General features: G+C 38.4%; 1 protein-coding gene across 3 annotated transcripts; it reads left to right on the top strand.

Annotated features, from left to right (window-relative positions):
* Positions 1 to 887: 887 nt before the first annotated feature.
* LOC115429782 (iporin) lies at positions 888 to 22,110 on the top strand. 3 transcript variants are annotated; one of them, XM_030149500.1, is made up of 10 exons: positions 888 to 1,246; positions 7,828 to 9,145; positions 10,379 to 10,607; positions 12,612 to 13,580; positions 15,630 to 15,706; positions 15,840 to 16,014; positions 16,153 to 16,258; positions 17,571 to 17,617; positions 18,619 to 19,267; positions 21,212 to 22,110. In XM_030149500.1, exons 2-10 carry the CDS (start codon positions 7,877 to 7,879, stop codon positions 21,327 to 21,329), a joined length of 3,639 nt encoding a protein of 1,212 aa, XP_030005360.1. In that variant the 5' UTR covers positions 888 to 1,246; positions 7,828 to 7,876; the 3' UTR covers positions 21,330 to 22,110. The 3 variants fall into 3 exon arrangements, with proteins under 3 accessions (XP_030005360.1, XP_030005358.1, XP_030005359.1); XM_030149498.1 differs by having other exon boundaries at positions 890 to 1,246; positions 10,379 to 10,682; XM_030149499.1 differs by having other exon boundaries at positions 892 to 1,246; positions 10,385 to 10,682.
* The last annotated feature ends 1,379 nt before the right edge of the window (positions 22,111 to 23,489 follow it).

Genomic DNA, 23,489 nt, shown 5'->3' with positions numbered 1-23,489 from the left:
ATTAGCAGCATTAAAAAAATTATTTCATAGTTTTCACACAGTGTATCAGTAAATGCATGCTTCTTTGCTTCAAAAATTAAATGCATAATGTCCAGCTGAGTGGATATTTTTGCAACTCCATGAAAAATAGGTTCATAAAAAATTTTTTTTTTCAATTGCATTGTTTTTGTCATGCCCAGAGAGGAATAAAAACACTCAAGAAAAATGTCTTGATTAGGGTCAAAAAACGGTAATCAAAATCTCTGATGGGACATTTTATAGACAATTTGATCCACATTTTTACTTTTAAATTCATTTTTGCTTTAGTTGGACCATAAGGGATTGTCCAAAACAAGGAGCTACTTTATATTGAAATAAATGTTGGAATGGCAATCAATTAAAGTTCGCTCTCTGACAGGACATTACTGTGTTTTGACCCATTAAGGTTCTCATAATTTATGCATGAAAGGGTTAAAGCTTTAATCTATAACTGTGAAATATTTGATGATGATGACAGAGCTAAAATTACTGCTTAAAGACGGTTGAGACCTGATCATGTCAATACAGTGATGAAGAATATGCCTATTACACTGAGGAATATGCTGAATAAACATGTGGTAGTTATAGAGAAAAGCAGCAGTTTTTTTTTTTGTCAGATTGTTTTGCACCTCTGTATTTGTGATTAGGATTAAAATGAAGCTTATTCAGGAACAGTGAGATGTTTTTGACTCAGCTTAAACTGCCATGATGTTAGGATTCCTGTCATCATAAAGGCTGTGTATTCATGGGGTTTATTTTTATCATTCCTGTTATTTTTGCACAACCTCTCAAAGTGAACTCTGCTTCCAGGTGTCTGATGCTTTGAGTGACAGGCGCGTTCTCTCCTCTCATTGGCTGAGCGCTTGGTGACGCAGAGCCTCCTCCGGTGTGAGCGGTGCTGATGCTGAGGCGTGTGGACCGCTGTGCCTGTCCGGATCTCCATGTCGGACCGGTTTCATGTTACCCAGATGTTGTAGTTATAAATAATCCAGATCGTGCATGTGATCAAACTTAAGATGTGAGATGACAGAGATGCAAAGAATAAGCTTTTAATGGCGGCTTTTGGCGTCTACCGCATGCACCGAGCATCAGCATGAATTTAAGAACATTTGTTTCATAAGAATACTTTCATGCCTTCGGATCTTACCGCATATTTCTGAGAAGCTCGGAAAACAAAGTCACCTGCAGGAGGAGGATGGAGATCTGCTGCAACTGAGGCTGTGTTCAAGTAAGGTGTTAATAATAGGATGTTAAACAGAGATGCGCTGCAGAGGGTGGTCGCAAATGCATGGGCGCTTGTTTTTTTTTTTTTTTTTATGTGGGCTTTGTTCAGATATTAGTTGCATTTTATTCTAATCTGCTCCTGTGTTACTTTTTATGGTGTGTTCGTGTATTTGCAAGAGGGGAATCCTGTGTCTGACGTGTGCACACTAAAATTGCTTGTTTTCTTGCAAGTTGCCCTGTTTCACCCTCTTTAACCCTTTCATGCATGAATTATGAGAACCTTTATCAAGATTTTTTTCCCCCTGTGTTTTTATTCCTCTGTAGGCATAAAAAAAAAAAAAAGTGATTTAATCTTTTTAAATGAACCTATTTTTCATGGAGTTACAAAAATGTCCACTCAGCTGGACATCATGTGTTTGATTTTAGAAGCAAAGAAACATGTATTTACTGATATATTGTGTGAAAACTATGAGATAAAAACATTTTTATTGCTGCTAATCTGATGTTTTCTCACATTTTAACAATACCTGCATGGAGATAATCCCCCCCCCCACCACCAAAAAAAAAAAACAAAAAAAAAAAAAAAAACAAAAAGAAAAAACAACAACAACAACAACAACAAAACTTTTTGTGTTAATTACAGTTTAATAACAATTAGCTTTTTTTTTTTTTTTTCTCGACAATCAAGTATGTTAGTGCAGATCAGGTTTATCTAAAACAGCAAATTTACAGTAATGGTATAAATTGCAGTGTATGGGATGATGGGACGATACATAAGCGTCCACTGTGTTGGCTGATATGGAACTAAAACAACAAAATCCATATAAGAGAAGACTTTTGAACAGCTGTCCACTGTGGTGATCACTATGAATGACAGGGTTAATAAATATTGCATGTTGTTATGAAATCAAACTCTCTCACATACATAAACACAGCATGTCCTTTATTCGAAGAGTTTACATCTAATAACTTTTTACTCCAACTTTTCTGCACATGACCAGATGTCAGTGTAAGCAGTAATGATGTGCTTTAACCGAACTGATGCTCATTACTGAGTCTGTGGCAACAAACAGCGTCGGTCTGGGCTGTGCTGTGCTTTGCCTCCACGGACCTACAGTACCATCTCTCATGTGAAGTGACTGAGTTGATCTGACATTTCCAGTGAAATAGTTCAGTTAATGCCAAATCTCTCAGCGTGCTCCAAAGGACATGGTTCTTTCAGGCATACATTCTGTCTGGGCCTTCCAGTCCGGAAAACACTCAGGCGTCGTACCCATGTTGCAGTTGTTATTGTTAGTCCTCTGCAGACATCTAGTCAGTCACATTGGCCTACTTTTCCTCCTGTGGTATTGAACTGTTGAACTATTGAAAACAAATGTAGACAGGACGAGTCCAGATTCAGTGCAAAGTAGCCCCCTGGAGGATCATAGTCTATCTTATATCACATTACCTAAGACATTAATCCTGATAATTGACAACAAACTGGTTAGTATGTGGTTCAATGAAAAGCTAAACTAATTTGCTGTTTGTTTTCTGTATCTGCTTCTTACTGATGCTATTTTTATGAACCTTTTCACTCATCACATTACACTTATCCGCCTGGTGTCCTTGTCTAAATCAGGTTACATTTTTATTTCATGAACCCCTCAGATCAAGACATATCTTTCTTTAGGACCAGACATTGTCCTTACGGCAAAAGCCATAATCCATAAACTGGCTTTAGCTATAGAGTTATGCAATTAAGTGCCAAATGGGATAGTGATTTTCAGGAATAACAGAGCTTATTCTGCCTGCTGGCTACTTTTATATGCATGTGGGCATAAAGCTCAGTGTAATTAGATCATGTAGGGAGGCCTATAAATATAGTGTATTTTATATGCTGCCATATAACCTAAATGCACAGGTAGTGGATCATAACCCTTCTAAAATCTCTCGTACATGAAGAGGCTGGAATTGTCAACGTTTTTTTTTTTTTAATAACGGATTTTAAGAATGTTATCCAAATCAGTTATAATATATACTGATCAAATGTAGTAACAACTGAATGCAAATTACTGCCTCCACATATGCTAATATCGGTCTCTAGCAGAACCTCTCTGATAAATCCAATAATTTCAGTTCATTTCAGCTATAACAGGTATGAATTATTTAGAAACAGTGTCTCACTGCATAGTTTTTCATCACAGAGCACAAAGAGGTTTTTAGATTTTCTATTTTGAGTCAAAACGTCTTCCTCAAATATCTCCTCACATATCTGAACTACTAACTGATAAAATCTTTGTTTGATGTACTTTACAAGACAAACTGAGGCTCTGCACACACATTTCACTCGTGATATGTATGTTTTAGGCTTAAATAAGAAAGATTAAGCTTTTTCTACATGAACTGAATTGTTGAATTGTTGATACAGTAGATTAAGAAGATTCATAGGATGACTGTTCATGGTATTTTGAATTCTCACGGTGGAATAATAGGGTAATACTACATTTGAGCATGTGGCTGATGTGTTTAGTATTGTACATGTTTGTAATTTTGTTTTAATTGTTGCAACATGATAATTAAGAGGAAAATTTTAAGCCTATAAAAGAAACACAGATGTTTTCTCAATTTATTTTATATGATCAAGTATGAGGTTTTTTTATTATATATTTGCAACTTTTCATCTCTTTGTCTCTATGCAAACAGGTGAATGTTAGTTATTCTAGGTGTTGTCTGTATAATGTCATGAAAATCAGGAAAAACTACATGATCATCTCAGAACTCTTCGACTTGAGTACAGAAAAATGTATTTACCCGTACTGAGGTGTCTCTGCAGTGCAGCTGCCCTAGTTACAGAGCAGCTGAGTAGCTGTGAGAGGCTGTGGTTGGCCCATTCAGCCTGAGAGAGGAGGAGTTTGTTAATGGCTGATTGAATTATAGAGAGTAGGCTTTCCTGAGGGCCAGAGCAAGACGACACAGTAGGACTTTAACTGGAGGACTGGTGGTGGAAAGTGAGAGAACACAGTCTGACAGGATAAGCCTGCAGTTGGACTTCAGGTCTTAGTGTCTCCTTATAGTATTTTACGGATGCCTTTACTCAAACACTTCTCTCTCTCTCACTGCTTCAGTTGGAAGATCTGCCTCATACGCTCTCAGACTTAAACACTACCATATTTTTTATTTTATACAGCTATTTCAGCTCTGCTTCTCTGTCATCGACTACATCACAGTCTATACCGGTTGGCCAAACATAAGGCCTGCAAACCAAAACCGGCCCACCAAAGGGTCCAGTTAGGCCCACAGGATGAATTTGTAAAGTGCAAAAATGACGCAGACAAATATTTACTAAATATAGTGCTGACAAATGATTACAATTTTAAAATCAGATTAATCACAGGGTTGCTGTGGATTCATTTCAATTAATCATGATTAAATATCATTCATTTTTCATCTATATTAATTGTGTTTCATTTTGCATGAGCGAACAGACTCAAGAAAGAAGGGAATATATATGCACTTAATGTGTTTGTCGCAAGCTGGGTGACGCATTAGCCAAAATGCTAGCAGAATCCCTGACTAACGCATGCTAATGTGGTATTTTAAGCTGGAAGTGCTTTGGTGAAAAGAAAACTCCTTCCTGCAGAGTGTGCATAATACTTTATGTCAGTTGACTGTTCTGTTTTGGGTTTTTTTTGTCCTCATATTACCATCCAGAGGGTCAGTGTGCTGTTTAGTGTCTTCCATCTTTATGGGTTGGTTCTGCTGCCTGACACTACCAGATCAACTGCCCATTTGTTCATGCACAGCATTAACTCTTCTTGGACAAACTGCCTGAACTGCATTGGCAGAGATGTTCAGAGTCATTCAGAGCCATTCTGCGCTATAGATGGATTGATTGCGTTAAAATTTTTAATCGGATTAATCATAATGATGGACTAATCCACGTTAATGTGATAATTTTGACAGCCCTAATTAAGTAGTTGTCTTTTGAGAACACATGAGAAAATACGGAGTTGTCATTTGTTATTTTACTGGTGAGATCAGATTGAGCTGCATGTGGCCCCTGAACTACAATGACTTTGACATCCATGGCCTAAACAGTATGAAGTTCCTGTCTTTGGTACCAAGTCTTCATGTTATTTGTCCCTGGAAACCTTGTATTGAGCTGCAAAAAAATGTCTAATCCTGTTGTTCCATTTGCTTGGAATCAGTTGCAAAATCACCTTTTTCTTTGGCAGCAGGTCTGATGTGACACATATAATTGATTTGCATCTGGCTGAAAGTTTTGTGATATTTACATTTCATTTTTCCCCACTATTTTCACTATTCTATAATTCTGTAGGTAGGTTCATATTCATTTTATGCTGCAGGGGTGTGAGGTTTTGAAGATGCCCCTGACAGTAATGCTGTCCAGAATCAGGGAGCAAGGTGCTTTACTGGAGTGCATAAATTTACTGCTAAGCACACTGTTGAAGGACATATAGAATGAGAACCATGTCTTGTATCACAAAGAGGTGAAATAGTGAGATTGTGGAACAGCCTTGTGCAGTTGCCAGAGGAAAGACTGACAAAAAGATCTTTAACTGCAGTCGTGCATACAATTATCCTTGATCACAAGAGGTTCCTTTGAATTTTACTTTCATGAATAATTTGGAATGTGATATAAATACTAAAAACAACAAAAGATTCACATGGAGCAGTGAAAAGAAGAAATTAGTTTAAAGCTCAAACTTACAAGTTACATTCATTTTAAAAATCATAGAGAATGCAAATGTCTTATGTACTCAAGACATTCCTAAAGAAAAATATCTTTGTGTTCTTTGTGAGATAGATTTCATTTTGTCTTCTGCTGCACTTTGGAATAAAGTGTCTGTTATAAAAGAGCCAAATGAAGAATCCTCATTTGTTTTGGTTGTCTGATGGCTTTTTAATATGCAGCTGTTGTTTCTGGGAAGATTTATCGAAGATGTCAGGCAGCAAGATGATCTTTCATGTAAATTTAGAAACTATTATTTATCATAGGGCAGCCATGTTAAAGTGACTTGTAAGTCCATATGAGCTGGATGCTAGAAATAATGCAGGACACTCAAATAAATATTCAGTCTAAAAGAAGTCTTTGATATTTGATTTTCATGTACCTGAATCCTTGGTTGTGTTGCGCTCTCTCTGTTGTTGTATGAAGTCAATTCGGTCAAATAAAGGTTAAAGAAGAAAATCAAATCTCCCCTGGTAACTTATATTGTGTATTCAGTAGATCTTTATATACATATGAAGTATCTAAGTCCATAATTGGGTCCCTGTGGCTCCGAGTCTGTCTCACTTAGCGAGACAGCTCGATAACTTTGACACCTACTGTATATATAGATAGTGTTTGCTCTTTAATCTTTGCATGTGATGAGACCTGAATAATAAACAACACAGATGCCAGAAAACTGTGGAAAATCAAGGAGCAGGGCCGCAGGGAGATTAATACAAACATGATTTATTCAACTTTCATTGATGTGTGCACCATGTCTTTAAGGCTCAAATGTGCAAAATATTTTCATTTCAGTGAAACTAGTTCAAATGGGTCTTAATGAAAGAAGTAGTTCATCTGTTATCTCTTTTCAATGTTTTTTCCCTCCTAAGTATATTCTCACAGAGGGGATTTGATGCATTTTTCATCACCTTTGACAACTTGAACTGAAAGCTTGATCTGTTTTCAAGCAGAAAACACACAAACTGAATCTGAGAAATTGGGCTGATGTTTGCAGTGGTTTGTTAAAAGAAAAACTCATCATATAACATACAGAAAACAAATCAGGACACATTAGAAGAAGAAGAGGGAACATCAGATATTCGATGGTGAGGGCTGAGTTCAGGTTATGCAAATATGTAACTCATAATAACAGATAAGAGAAAAGATAAACAGGGTTTATTTCTCTATTCCTGTCATTTAACTGTTTTTATTTTATTTTAACTGCTGATGATCCCTGTTTTCTTTTTGTTTGGTTCTTTTTCTGCTGCATGGCTTTAGATATGTGATATATTATCTGGTGTCTTTTTTATTTTTCTGTGATGCTGCCATATGAAATTGAATAGTATTTCATTTCGTATTATACTCATACATTTTAACCCCTTAACGCTGACTGTCGCAAATTTGCACAAAAATATTTCCATTATGGAATCAGCTGAGATAACGTATACATTTCCCCAAATGCTTGTTCAAGCATATTTGATGCGTACCTAGTCAGGACACTGAAAATATTTTTGTGGCATCAACAAAACCATCTCCATCTCATGAGACCAAAAAAAAAAAAAATCAGTGTCATTACTTTTTCATTACTATGAACCATTATGCCTGTATGTTTGCATCATATTTATATTTGTTTTATGTGCTATAGTCAAATGAACAATCTCTACTAATTAAGCAACAGCTTGATAGCAAATACATAAATAATTTTTTAAAAATATATTTATACATAAATTCAGGCATTTAGTATAAGATCACTATTTGCCCACTTGTATTTTTTATCTCTCAGTCATTTATACTGAATTCAAAACATGTTCATTGGTCTCTGAAGCCTCTCTAATCTAATGTATTAAAATTCTCTCTTCCTCTTTCAGTATTGAACTCTCTAAACATGGAGTCAGTCACCATCATCCACCTACATGTATGACCATGATCGGAGCATCCAGTCTTTCAGGTGACACCTTGATTGCGTGCCACTTCCCTGTTGTTCAGCTTCCCACTTGGCGCCTTCCCGTCCAGGCCTTATGCGGCTCAGCGAAGAGGCCCAGCCGTCTGTGCTCGGTGGGACTGACCCGAGCCGTTTCCCTCCCGGAACAAGACTCACTGAACCGAGAGCATGCCTTCAATGGAGGGAAAAGACATTTCTCCAGCAGCTACAGCAGTCTCACTGAAGACCGAACTGAAGATGAGGGGACGAGTGATAGCAGCGGCAGGTACGACTCATCTTCACCGGAGGAGAACAGCTCCCAAATGAAGAAGGAAAGCTGCGAGGGTAAAGTGAGTCTGCGCTCACACAACTCATTCCTTCCCAATACAGAAATGGACGAGGAAGAGGAGGATGAGGACAGTGATGGGGATAATCTACACAGATATCATGAGGACTCCTCTTTTGTGTTGCACGGTAACTCAAACTGGCCTGTCAATAATGGTTCAAGAGATTTTATTGGTGACATGGACAGTGAATGGGAAAATGAAGGGACAATATTTAGTTCTGAGCCTGACCAAGAATGGCTTTCAAACCAGCCAAACCAGCTTGACTCACTACAAACCAAGTGCCAGTGCTTTCCAATGAGATCTGGCATAATAGCTTGTGGGGAGCAGGTTTCAGCCAGACTGAAGGATAATATGTCCTGCCTCATCCACAGCCAACACAAATGTTCCCCAGAGCTGTTCTCCAACAGCGACTCTTCCTGCAACAGTTCTGACGGAGTCCTGGTTAACTTCTGCACCATGTACAACAGAAGCAACAACCCTGCCACACCTCATGATCTCAGCAGCCCTGCAATGGAACCGTCAGCTGAAGGATCTGTGTTCCTCAACCTCCATCCTGTTCCTCAGACTCCGACTGACCTCAAACATGATGATGTCTCTGCCCACTCTCCCCTGAAAGACGATGCTATCCCTTCCTGGTCTCCTCAGGGCCTCGACTCCAACTGCAATCTTTACTCCCTGGAGCCTGTGCCTCCAGGTCTGTCCTCTCTGGAGGTCTCAGACCTGACTGCATGCCTTCAAAGCCAGGCGACGCTTGCCATCGGGACCAACCAGAAGTACTACAAACTAGTGACATGTGACCTGTCCTCTCAGTCTCCCAGCCCGGCCTGGTCCAGTCTCACCAGCTGCCCAGAGGGTCAGAGCAGGAGCAGCCCCCCACCTCAGTCTGACACAGATAGACAACAGAAAGACAAACTGAAGGTTATTATTTTTACCGTTATTTGGTGATTTTAGAGTGAATACAAACAGAAAACACAAAGCGAAAGATAAGATATGACTTTATTGATCCCACCATGGGGAAACTGCAGTGTTTACTGCAACAAAATCTAGAAAACGAAGTGCTGAAGGCAGGTAGAACATTCAAGAGCGAAATGAGAAATATAAAGGAGAATCTCCTAGAGGAGGATCATCTACACATTTAATTTAAACCAGAAAGAATGCGATCAAATGGTAGCTCATGGAATCCCCAAACTTACCTCTTATTGTAAGATGTGACAAAGCCTTAAATGTCAACAGAGAACTTCTATATTGAGATGGTGACAGTCAGACAATCAAAATGCCCCAAGCAAATTCTGAATTTGGGAAAAACAGCGTTTAGTCTCTTCACTGCATTTGCCTGGAACACCTAGAAAACATACATTAACACTGAAAATGAGGCCAGGCCCTCAATGATTCCTTGAGATTTAATTAAAGGTTGAAAGAATGACTGAGGCAGAACAAAAACCCTCTAGAGAAGACTTGTTTATCAGTGTCTGTAACTACTGACATTAGAAACTAGCAAACTCATGCATTTACATGAGTTCACTGTGCAAAGTATTTGTGTGTATTTCATTTATCATCCTACAAGTATATTGCAATCAGATCCATGTGTAACTCAAAAACTACGATATATTTCATCTTGAACCTTTTATACAAGGTAGGTCTCTGACATTTCTCAGACCTCCTAGAAGATGGTCCAGATCTAGATCCAATAGAGAATTTTGAGTTTGTTTGTTTTTTTCATAGATTTTTCACACTGGAAGATTGGGAACACTTTTGTGATCTTATTAGAAATGAAGGCACAAATTGCTCTGAAGAAAATTGCACATATGCTGCAGGACAGGAGGATTTTGTTGGGTGTCTGTGAATTGGCTTATTAAGATTCTGGTCTTGACCAGCTCTAAATTTAAAGTGTCGTGATAACTTTTATTATGATTTGGCTCCATATAAATAGAATTAGTTTTTTTTATTTGATTTAACAATATTGATCACCATGTTCAGTTTCTTAGTGATACTGAGGAGGATTCAGAACTCACAAGATACAATTTATTTGTAAATACACATCTACAGTCTGATTGCCTTCTGGACCATTAAAATAACATTTGTTACAAATGAGAAAATGGAAAATCAAATGTATTACTTTAAACCTAAGTACTTATATGTTTCGCGTTTCACCATCAGGAGAGAGAGGATCAACATAAGGAAAGGAGGTTCTCCTCAGCTCATTGCAGCTCTGGGTTTGACTGCTCCCAGTTTCAAAACGATGATGATGATCAGCTTGCCAACATCTCGACTGAGAAAGCCCTCTACAGGAAGAAACACACAGAAAGCGTCCATAACGTCTCCCACGTGGCCTGTTCGCTGTGCCCCAGTCAGCGTAGCCCACATAGCAGCAAATGCCAAGGCATGAGCATGGCGTCCACACAGCCATCTGTGATGTTGGACCAGGAGCAAAGCAGTATGGATCCCACTGAAAAGGGTAAGGCGGTAGAGGAGTAGTAGGGAGGACAACATGACCAAAATCGTCTATTCCAGTAATTTTATTTCACAGTAACAGTGTACATCATGACACAGTAATTACTCTCTTTTGAATTCTCAAAAGAGAAAAGAGCAAACCTAATATTCTTTTGATGTTTTTCAATTTTTCATTCTTCCAATAGAGGCTTGAAGGTTTTATGTAAACAATAATTTCACCATCCTGCATGTTTACATGCATCCTGATTTTTCAATTCCTTCTCTGAAGCAACAAGTCAGTGAAAATCTATAACTTCTAAAGAGGTCATAGGTCCTCAGCACCGACACAAAGAATTGCTTGCAAGATTATCTATATCCCAGTGGAGGGAGTCAGCGAAAGAATCTCATGAGAAAATGTGCACGGCGATATCAGTATATGAGAGAACATACACTTGTTTAGGGTGTTTTGGTCTTTGTAGAGAGTAGATGCACATATAGTGGGAGATGGTAACATTTTTATCAAATATGTTTGATGTAGTAAACCTTCCCAGTATCTCCCAGAATTTTCCTACATAGCATTAAAATATGTGTAGTAGTGCAGCAGGTTGGATGGTATGATGATGAAACTGAATTACATGGAAATCAGCAACAGAAACCTATTGTTCTGTTCTGTTTATTAATGTTAATGGTAACAACATAATGCATCCTAATTTCTTCACTCCAAACCAGTTTATGGGAGTGCACTTAATTTGCATTTTTCTAGTTTGTTTGACTTTTTCTGGAAATACAGCCTTAGTTTAGCTATTTTTAGACACGTAAGTCAAGACATGTCATATAAACCTCATATTAGATTTCACAGGGTTGCCATTCATTACCACCATCAGCATTATGTGCCTGCCCTAACCTTGTGTGGTAGTTGGATTTGTGAGTTTGCCCAAAAATATGGCCCCAGTAGTTTTAATTGTGACTGCTAAATATTAACTGTCCCTGATGCAGACTGTCAGACTACAGCATGTCTGATAAGAACACAGAGAGGCAATATCCATTTCTACTTAGTGTTAATGAACAAACAGTAATGTTATAGTCCTATTCATTGCTATTTAATGAGGTTTCTACAGAAAAATACATTCTGATATCAGTGTCTTTGAGAGTATTAAAAAAAACTACTCTATCAATAAATAATCCCTACAGGCAGACACGTTTATACTGTCACATGTCTGTAACATCATGATTCCAACCAAGTTTATAAGTAGGAGAACAAAATACAAGCCGAAAATTGAAAATCCCAAAAATGCAATTATACATTTCTTTTTTTTCCTTTTGTTCAGACAAGGTATAGTTTTTAGATGTTACCTGCTTGACAGTTCTGACTGTGACTCCAGTCTTCCTCAGAAGCGTCATCCGACGTGCTGCTGACGTGTCATGTATCAGCTGGTCGGCTTGACGGACCAATCAGAGCCCGTCATGGACTGGGATAAGGGCACAATCATACCATCTGAAACAAACAAACTCAAACGTTGGATCAAGGAGGCAATAGAGATCAGGAAGTGGGTGAGCGGCACCATCAACCGGGACGAGGGGGCGTACACCCTCTCGCACACCTGGGATTCCCTCCTCAAGAGACCACCTGAGGCAGAGGAGGCATGGTCGGCTCGATGGGCTCTGATTGGTCCATTGAGCCAACGAGCTGATAAATGACACATCAGCAGCACGTTGGATGACGCTTCTGAAGGAGACTGGAGTCACAGTCGAAACTGTCAACCAGGTAATATCTAAAAACTATACGTTGTCTGAACAAAAGAAAAAAAGAAAAGTATAATTACACAAACAGAAGACAAAATGAACGTCATTAGCCTCATCCCAAAAATGCAATTAATCATGCCATGATAAAGCAGACATTGTAGTGTATTCCTGTTATTCCTGTTCATTATCTCATCCTTTACCTCCCTTGTAGGAGCATGCTCACTGGAAACTCCAGTTATGCGCTACAGTAAAGCCCAGAGGCCGACCTCACTACCCATCCAGCCGTTTGTTTTGATCCCACCGGGGGAGCCTCCGTCCCAGGCCCAGCACCTGGGCTGTCTTCTGGAGCAGTACATGAACCAAAAAAGCAACAAAGCTGTTAGCTCCCAGCCGAGCTTCAAGTTTAAAGGCAAAAGAAGTCAGTGCTTTTCTAATCTTCAGCTCTCTCCGATGGGCAGCCAGTTTCCCATCTTCCTGGAGGCTCCTTCCAGCTCTGACACATGCTCGACCTGTTCACCCAGCCCAGAGTGCTTCAGCTACCGACGCACATGGAGCCAGTCCAGCAGAGGCCAGACCCGCATGAGTCCATCACACTCCAACCCAAACGTCAAAGTGGACCAAGACAAAACAAGCCCATACTCAGGCAAAAATCTGCTCTCAGCACCAAATCCGTGTGGTCTGGTTAAGATCCCCACCTACCAGAACCTGATTCACCTGACCCCTGAGCAGAGTCATCCACACACTGAACTAAATAAATCACCCAGTCACTCCCAGACCGACAGTCCCCACCTTTCAGCATTCTCTCACACACCACCCACTTTAACCCTAACAGCTGACACCCATCAGCCCAACCTGCAGGTGTCCCTCACCCCGCCCACACCTGAACAAACTCAAAATAAACTGCCACATTATCGAGCCGCACCTGTGACCGACTCTGGCTTTTTTCACAGTAGCTTCACAGCTGCCCTCTCATCTGTCGCTCCGCTCTCCTCATTGAGCTCCCTGTTCTCTCTGGCTGCTTCTGGGCTGCAAATCCAGGACTCTGCTGGATTCAGTGGGAAGCAGAGTCAGAGTCAGCACAGTGAATCTCTGATCCTGAGTGACAGGCCGCCCACGGAGTTCTGCCTCTCGCCTGATACATCATACGAGTCCATGTCTATCAGTCACCTGCAGCGAAGAGGTAATTAACGACTTCAGATCCAACAGACTGTGTGAAGCATGAGGTGGAACATACACTGATGGCCATAAAGTTGGAATAATTTTGTTTTCAGACACATTCCTCTTTTTTACACTTAAACCTACCTACCAACCGATTCCCATTTCTACACATCAGTTATCACAATGATTACATACTGCATTCCAATCACACTGTATCTATCAAGAATCCATCACACTGTCACAATCATTTCATGAGAACAGGTAAAAAAAATATTTTATTCCAACTTCATGGACAACTCTGTGTTAATGATATTAGTAAGAAGAGCATAATACCATCTACAGTTGTCAGACTTGGCAATGATCATTTGATTAATTTATTCTCATCTATTAAATAAATCAGTTCTTTTGATCAGTGGATTGGTTTAAGTAACGTTTTATGGAAAAATAGATAATGATTTTCCAAGTCTAGCTTCTTTTATGCTTTATATTTTCTGTTTTCCTTAGTCCTTGATAACAGCAAACCAAACATCTTCAACAACTCAATTGAAGCCACTCATCAATTAATCAAGAAATTGACAAATTAATCAATAATGAAAATAATCATGACTTGCAGTGCCCATGGGAATAAAACAGGAATCAAACTTGAAACAATGGATGAAGAAAATACAAAAAAATAATGACAGTGCAACTTCATGACTGAGGACATATAAGAAGTTATTTTTATAAATGCCATTAAAAGAAAGCCTTTCAATTAAAATAAGTGATTTTAAACACAAAACTGATGTAGAATGGAGTTATTTCACAGCTGATGAACCCTGACAGTGAAAAAATGTGTTTGCTCTTTGTTTTTGAATTCTGAAAGGAGACAATCATCATCCTGCTGCCTGTGGATGTCAGACTATTCACAGGCTGCTACAAGGACAGTTTAGATCTATTTTTGGGTGAGGCAATAAAGGAAAAAAACATGTGAAATGCTAAAATCAGTCTTCAAACAAATGGGCAGACAGTGTAAAATTACTGCATTTTATACAATTCATCATCGTTTGGATTTTTGGCTGTTGAAGCTCATTACAATAGTGTAACTGTGAGAAAAAAACAGAGATAATAGTCTGAGTGTAATTTAGACTGAAATGTGAATGAATTGGAAGTGGATTCCTTCCTGATTGGATTGTTTATCCAGTGATAAGCGGTTGTGAAGAGCAGCAATAAAGACTCAGTGTGCTGCAGCAGTGCCTTCAATACCCTGAAGGGGCTTCCTCTCAAACATGACCTATTTTTAACTCTCCCTGCACAGGATTGGCTGAGCCTTCTGCTCTGTAGCCTATGTGTGTTCGACTATGAGCTCTGACAAGAACGAAAAAGAATGAGAGAGACTGTACTTAAAAAAAAAAAAAAAAAAAAAGATTTATGATACACATGATCATTTTATTTCACTGCTACCATAAGGGCCATATAGTGCAAATTTAATTATGTAACATGAGCCCCCTGAGATGGGTAATTAGCTGTATAGATGTTTGCAGCAGCAGCAGTGGAAAGTCAGTGTGGTGCAGCACTGCAGGCAGCATCAACATGCATAAACAATTTACTGTGACATTTGCAGAGACTAGTCAGTATGATATGAATAAGACAAACAGGGAAATGCAAGTCATTCAGGATAACTGGTGAAATGGAGGAGTCTTTCATCTTCACTTCTCTCATTCACATTTGCATTTCTGCAATATGATAATCAGCCATGAAAGGGTTCTCCCACAATTCTTTGCATTGACCCAGTTTGTGGGGTAAAAATCCTCTTCATTTTTCCATCACGGACTCCTTCAAGTCTCATTTTCTGTAAATACAGTAGATTATTCCAACCCTATCTGTAATGCAAATAAAAATTTTAAAGAATTTTCCAAAGTAAATACATAAATAAATAAATAGTTGCAATTTCAGGGTATTTTTCTCTTTATTTTGAAGTTCAGAAATCAAACTACACAGCATTTTCATTCGATGAGTATTTTGACAATATTATCTACTGGCCCCAACATTCTTCTTCTACTGTATAATTTCCTTTCTGGTCTGATAATTTTAGGTTTGCTGCGGGCTGTTAGCAGGGCAGTGGATTTGATCATGGCTCATTTTGGCAGCAGCCGAGATCCTGAAGAAAAGGTATGACTTGGCAGAGCCTGAAGTTTCAGTGGAAAAGTGCTGACATGAAATTAGATTTTGTGTCTTCAGTCACATTAGTTGTGTCAGCAGGAAGCGGTTTGTGATTAAGAGTGATATCTAATCTGGGTTCCAGATGCGGTTGGGTAATAGTTCTCGAAGTCCCACAATTGCTGGTCTGGTGCTGGAGCATTTGTGTCCCACGATACAGAATATTTTAGAGGACGGTCTTCGGGATCACAAACTGGATCTGATCATCGGGCAGCGTCGTAATCACTCCTGGAGGGTTGTGGAGGTCTCTACTAGGATAGGTATTACCAAATTTTGATTCAGATGTAAAGAATATTGAGTATGTCCCAGTCAGGTTGACATCCAGAGCTGGATATTTTGACTTTTGGGATGATGGAGATCTATTGTCTGAACTGTTTTTGCATTTGCATTTGCTGCAGGTCCATCCACCAGAGTCCTTCACAGCCTCGTCACTAAAATCAGACAGTGTCCTCAGCTCACCAGCCACTGTATGAGACTGAGAGCCTTCATCATGGGTCTGCTGAAGTAAGAATGGAAATCAGAAAATAACACATGGATTCTGACTCCAAAGACAGTGTTTTGAAAAGTTCATCAATTTATTCAGTAAACATAATAACGTTTGGGCTTCACTGATAAAGTTACAGTTTCTCTATTCTCACCCATAAAAATATGTATGCAGAATCAGAATTTGGATAAATTTGGACCAAGGATAATGCTGGCCTACATTTTTGTTTTAATTTTTTTTTTAGAAATTAACTGTCGCAGAGACAAAATGTGCTAAATCTTACATACTTTAATAAGAAGAATTGGAAAACAACTGGCAAGAGTGCTGTTAAGCTGATGTTTTCAATGTATATGATAAAATGTTATTACACATATACAATGGTTTATGTACATTTTTACAACAGATTTCTACATCTTCCACTCAAACCTGTAAAGTGGATGTATTGTAATGTGCAGAAATTAAAGTAGATCTAGTAGCTCTGACACAAACATTCCTTTTGAGTAAAACCCATTCTCTCATTAATTCTCAGAATTTCACGTTTTGACCCAAGAGCTTGGAAACTTCTTTACTTGTGACTCAAACTTGGTAAAGTTTCACTACTTTTATTCTGGAAGCCTTTTACATGTAGACCGGTGTCATGAATTACTGACTATGTATGTACGCAAATCAGTCAGTTCTTTAGCCTTATTCTAAAAAAGGCAGAATTCCTGTTTAGTTGTTTACATGGCTAACAAAATGGATATTCCACTAATATTCCTAAATATATGCAGCTGTGCATACTCCTAAAATAGTATTATTTTCAGGCTTGTCCACTTTTAACATATGTTCCACTGTCTGAACTCAGCCTTCATCTTTTGTTCCTTCAAACACTTTCTAGAGAAGGTTAGATCTGCAATATATTCTCATATCCATAAACTGGTTCATATCCTCTGTCATAATGTTTAATGTATTTCTCTGTCTGACTAAGAAATGCAGACTTTTCTTTTATTTTAATTTATCACTACCAGAGAGGATCTTAGTCTTGACTAACTGACTATAAACAGGGGCCATGGGCCATAACATGCTGTAAGATGCACATTTTCCAAATGCACCGTATACAAATCCAAAGAATCTTTTTATAACCAGAGTCATAAAATGTTACATTTGTGAAAAGGCGTACTCAGACTATCCCAACAGAGTATGCTGTTTACATGATGCCTGATAAAGTCACAACACTGTCATATTCAGAATAGTGGTGGGATAATAGCTGTCTTCAAAATACTGTGAGGAGACTAAAACATACTAAATAATGCACAAACAAAACTAACCTGATGACTATTTACTGTCTTTTAGCCTAAGAGCTTTGGAATTCTGGCTCAGTCATCTTCAGAGTCAAAAAGGTGAGTCAGGTTTATGTGAAATTCACATGAAATGGCCACAGTTTTGTTTACATATCCCTAAAAATGTTATGAGGGTTATTTTTTTCAAAGTTCTTGTAGATAAATAAACATTATATTAGTGTTCTCATAGTCTGTAATGTTTACTTAAAACTGGCAGCATACCCTTATGTGTTTTTTTTTTTCAACAATAACAGTAGTAACACTTTATATGAAGATAAATATATTCACCATTTACTAATTGTATAATAACATGCATATCTTAGTATTCAACAGGTGTTTTGGCTTTTTATTTATCATTATAAGTGATTCCTTATTCTGGTATTTTAACAGTCATTAACCTTCTAATTTCAGGTTATTGATGGTAAATAAGGAAATTATTGTGCATTTTAATTGTACATTGTGTAAAAAACAAAACAAAAGGGGAAGTAGTGTCTAAAAAACTACCATTGAACTCCTATATAATCTTCATTTTATTGTGAGATCTGGGTCATTATTAATTCTCTGATTAACCCTTTCATGCATGGTGTTTTCCAAATTTCACTTAAAACCATAATATTTGCAATAATTACTCCTAATTAATTTTGGTCTACATGCAGAGCAACGAAACCAAAATTACTCCGATTGTCTGATTATTAATGAATATTAACTACATTTACATTAAGTTTTCCTAAATTTATCATACTAGCGGCATTGTACCCGTGGTGCCATTGTACGATAGCGCCCTCCCGTGGTGCAACAGCAGCATTGCACCCATACGCCCTCCTGTGCTGCAACATCAGGACATCGATCGGACTCACATCGGAAACGCGTTGGACACAGAATGTCCATTATAGTAGGATGCTACCCTTATGGCAGAGAATCAATTTTATGATAATTCATGCATGAAAGGGTTACTGGTGAATATACCGTAAGTGTCAGTGATTAAGATGAAATGACTGTCATACTTTGTTAGAATTATTGTATCATTAGAATTCCTTTTGCATTCAATGCTGTCTTTCCAGACATCATAACGACATACTACCACTCCTGGGGCTTCCTGTCCATGTCGCTGGGCCGGTGTCAGCCCTTGTTTCAGGAGTTGCTGCTTCTGCTTCAGCCTCTTTCTGTGCTGCCATTCGACCTCAACTTGCTACTGGAGCCTCGAATGTTACGTAACAGACAGCTGTGTCCTGAGGAGACGGGTGTTTGTCCACCTCCGCCCTGCTCAGCCCTGTTAGTGACCAGCTGGCCTCTCCTGCAGGCTGACAGGAAGGCCCACAGCACCCAGCAGACCAAGAGCTCCCTCCACATAGGTCCTCACTGTCAAAGGTCTCCTGGGCCTCAAAGTCCGAGAGACCTCCAGCAGGACGGACAAGAGACGTATGCCAACAGGAGTCCGTTCTCAGCTCCTTCTGTTGGGTGGTTGCCTGCAGAGTCGTCCCTTCTGGATGGTGTGGTGGAAGGTGAGGACTGCAGCCAGAATAATGGAGATAACTGGTCCCAGATAAGTATGGACAGCAGGCAGGACGAGAGGATGGAGCAGAGGGACACAGATGTCCAGGTCAGTCCTGGTCAGGGGGGGATGCGCTGGGCCAAACTGTTTGGAGCTGCTGATTCGTCCACTAGTACAGACACAGTGTCTCAGAGTCGAACTGGAGCTCAAACCAGAAGGTAAGAACCAGCAACTTTTACCCAAAAACTGCGCTGTTTTGTTACTGTTTCCATTTCATGCATCTTTATGCGTCTTTTCTAATACACTGGTGACACTCGTGCAATGTTGATATTTTGTTTCTGTTTTTATATTTTGACTTGTTTTATTTATCTATTTTTATTTGATTTTAATGTTTTTTTAATGCTTTTATTATTTTTTATTGTGCTTTTAGTCATCTGTACAGCACTTTGGTCCACTGTGGTTGTTTTAAAGTGCTTTATAAATAAAGTTGGATTCGATTGGAATACATTTCAAAGGAAAATCCTTTTACTCCACTACATTTATCTGAAAGTTTTAGGTACTTCCTCCACCAGTGATGACTGGTGCTAAACAAAGCTGGGGGGTGCAAGACAATGTGAACACAGTTGTACATTTCTGTGCAGTCACATTTTTAATGTTCCAAATAGAGCCATATATGACTACATCATTAAATAGCCAAGTAGTGTTTTTTTCTCATAATCTATTAAACTAGTATCCCTGAGAAAAACCAAGAGTTGGAGGAGACTAAATTGTAGTGAAACTGACTGAAGACGACTAAACTTTCCTACCTGTGATATTTGGATGAGGTTAACCATCTGCTTTATGTTCATTCTGGAGTCCTGAAAGTCCCTGGATATCACTTAAAGCCACATGGCAACCCAGAGAAAATTATCCAATTACATAAGGACAGGACAAACAAAAAACAATTCTGATTGGCTACAGGGCACAAAGTGGTTCTTTTATTCTCCAATGAGAAAACAGCTTCATGTCACCTGCTAAAACAGATAATCATCTTGGACTCCATGAGCAGGAAGAGGACATTTTCATACATATTTAATAAACACAGGTAAAAACAACTTCAGTAAATGATGACATGAGCTATATATCATAGGATCATTGCACTTGGAACATATATTTTATTTCAGAGACATTTTTGCTAAAATTAATATGTTTAAACACCTATTCTTAAGGGGGGTACACCCAATGAACCAGCCTCCACTGTCCTCCAGTGGAAACAACATAACAATGTTGAATGTTTATGACACAGTGAAGGATGAAACTTTCCATTGTGGGTTTAAAAAATTCTCCTAATTTTTAAGCTCAATAAACTTTATAAAACAACCCCAAAAAAAAACCTATAAAGTCTAGTGCTGTCAAATTATTAAAATTTTTAATCAGATTAATCACAGGGTTGCTGTGGATTAATTTCAATTAATCGTGATTAAATATAATTAATTTTTGGTCTATATTCACACTTCATTTTGCATGAGCAAAGAGACTCAAGGAACAAGGAAATATATATGCACTTAACGTGTTTGTCGCAAGCTGGGTGACACATTAGCTGAAGTGCTAGCAGAATCCCCGACCAGCGTATGCTCTGTGTTAATGTGGTATTTTAAGATGGAAGTGCTTCGGTGAAAAAAAAAAACTCTTTTCTGCAGAGTGTGCATAATACTTTATGTTGGTCGACTGTTCTGTCTTGGATTTTTTTGTCCTCATATTTCCATCCAGAGGGCGAATGTACTGTTTAGCATCTTCCATCTTTATGGGTTGGTTCTGCTGCCTGTCACTACCAGATCAACTGCCCATTTGCACATGTGTGATGCTAACTCTACTTAGACAAGCTGCCGAAATGCATTGGCAGAGGTGGTCAGAGTCATTCTGTGCTGCAGATGGGTTAATTGCATTAATTAATCATATTAATCATGATGACATTTGACAGCCCTACTAAAAACATCATAACGCTGACAAGTTTTACTGCACAAGGACTGCAGAACTTCTATTTTGATGAGGTGCTATTGGTATTTTTATTAAAACCCAGATGAATAAACCTGAATACTCATCCACTGCTCCTAAAAGCCAGTAGTGAACAATGAAAACACCACAACTCTTTCCTAATGACCTTTTTCATTGTTCTATCTCAGGTACAACAAACGACCGTCACAGTGGCTTCACTTGGACCGATCACAGCTGGGACTGTTGGCTCAGTCCATCAGGTCAATGACGCTAGGAGGAGCTCAGGCTGATAAAAGCCAGGACTGATAAAACAAAACCTCTAAGTGTGGAGGACAGAGCGGAGACATTTTACTGTAGCGACAAGATGTCAGAACTGCATGATAACATTCTTCTTCTTTCCAAATATAACGCTTCCACACGCTGCTGCCCTGATCACAAAGCACACAATGACAAGAGTTCACGTCAACAGCCTCCCTCGCTCATCATTATGCTCAGATTTGATCGTAAAATGTTCTATCTGCAAACTTGTTATTTATCCACTCAAGGCTGTCCTCGAAGACTGTGATGAAGCACAAAAATTCTTCTACCACAAAAAAACAGACTTTTAAGATGTAGTTTGATACTTTTTGTGAATAATAGATACACATATATGTGACAAATTATACAAATTTGAGATGCACAGGCTTTTTATGAAGGTACGACTTGCAGTCCAGATGTCATGCAGTCCTTTTTGTACTAATTGTGGAGAAGATTTAACTCCACATGCAGTTATCAGTCAGTAAACATGTATGAGCTCAAGCATCATTTCCAAATCCGATTCAGCGTCCAGTTTCACAAAGACAGATTCTGATCTTGGCATAGTCAGATTTCACATACTATAGGTGTCTATGTGCTTATTTACTTTAATTTGCTTTAAATTACGGGTATATCATAGCTTATTCACTGTAAAAGCAGAGCCAATTATCAAACCAGTTAATCCTGTTCAGGTCAATTCAGCAGAAAAATACAATAAAATAAATAAATACATAAGGCCTAAAATAATGTAATCAACAGGTTCCTACTGTCTCTAAAACGGGTCTCTTTCTCTCAACAAACCACAAAAAGATCGTTTTCAGAGCGAGCCTTTTGTGTTGTCTCAGCAGGAAAAACACTGGTGAACCCAATAACATTAATGATGAATCTGTTCCATTAAACTGTCCCAGAAAACCAGGATGCACAAAACAAAACCCTGGAACTGTAGCACATTCCTGCCTGTTGTGAAGTAATTACACCTGTTACTGTTCTGCCATGTAAACTCAAAATGTCTGCAGTGAAAAGGTCAGTTATGAGTCATTTTTATGCCAGTGGGTAGTTTACACCTTTATATTCTACAGAAACTGACTGTTATCACGGCAGCAATAACCTTTTTGGGGGATTGGGTGAATTAACTTGTCATTTTTACTTAGAATTAAACTGTGAACTAGTGTCACTTCCTTTTAATATTAGTTGTTTGATGAGATTAGAGGGAAAAGGTAAAAGTGTGATGCTTTTTAAGCACCACCTTCAGTCCAAAATAGTAGAGAAGTAGCTCTGTTGCTGCAAAATTCTACTACAAATGAACAATATACAGTATTAATTTTGTTTCTTATCAGCGTAAGTTTATTGACACATCTCCTTTTACTGAATAACAGTGCAACCAGATCCATCATCATTGAGGATATCACAAATGCAAACACGTACTCACAATAACATGAGTGTTGAATATGTAAGGCCTAAACACAAGTAGTTAGTATATGTTATACAAAAATAAATAACCTTAATAGTGTTTACTCTTACATTTGACTGAAATAATAAATAGAGGTCAAAACTTAGTGGATTTGTAATTGCAAACATTATCACAACTATTTTTAACTTTATTATAGCCTACTGTAGATAAATGTTGAATTAAACATTAGAGCCAAACTACTAAATACCTAAATTAACAAGTGGTGCCAGGCACAACAAACCCCACCCCTCACACATGTTGTAGCTTATTTTGGCATCGATCCAGCTGATGTCATCATGTCTGTGCATGTGGTGATGTCAGCATATCAATTGCCAAGTTTGAAGTAAACTGAAACAAAATTGATGTTTTTATAGACATTAGAAATTTCACCCATTATAATTAAATGAGAGAAATTTTTTTTTAAAAATTCATAATTTTTTTTTTTTTATTTTGATCTACTTTTCCCAAAATGTAGCCACATCTATTCTTAGTCTCTGGCAATCTATAAACCCAGTTTGGTATGAATTCAACCAATAGTTTTGCTGCTAGAGTGTTAACAAAGAAAAGCAAGAAACAATCAAACCGAACCAAAAACAATACCCCTTGCCTTCCCTTCAGTGGGCGGAGTAATAAATTAAGCAATAAATATCCATTTATTAAACCAAACAGCAAACGAACCTCAAAATCATGCTGGAGACTGTGGGCACATGGATGCCAGTCAC

Source organism: Sphaeramia orbicularis, chromosome 12, assembly GCF_902148855.1.
Source record: "Sphaeramia orbicularis chromosome 12, fSphaOr1.1, whole genome shotgun sequence".
NCBI classification, from domain to species: domain Eukaryota; kingdom Metazoa; phylum Chordata; class Actinopteri; order Kurtiformes; family Apogonidae; genus Sphaeramia; species Sphaeramia orbicularis.
This window is presented reverse-complemented; position numbering and strand designations above follow the sequence as displayed.

What these genes read in the sequence shown, in the direction of transcription:
- LOC115429782 (XM_030149498.1), top strand. Translation starts at nt 7,877, where the DNA reads ATGACCATGATCGGAGCATCCAGTCTTTCAGGTGACACCTTGATTGCG. An exon ending in TATGGATCCCACTGAAAAGG is followed by an intron (nt 10,683 to 12,611) that starts GTAAGGCGGTAG and finishes CCTCCCTTGTAG; the next exon opens with GAGCATGCTCACTGGAAACT. An exon ending in ACTGGAGCTCAAACCAGAAG is followed by an intron (nt 19,268 to 21,211) that starts GTAAGAACCAGC and finishes GTTCTATCTCAG; the next exon opens with GTACAACAAACGACCGTCAC.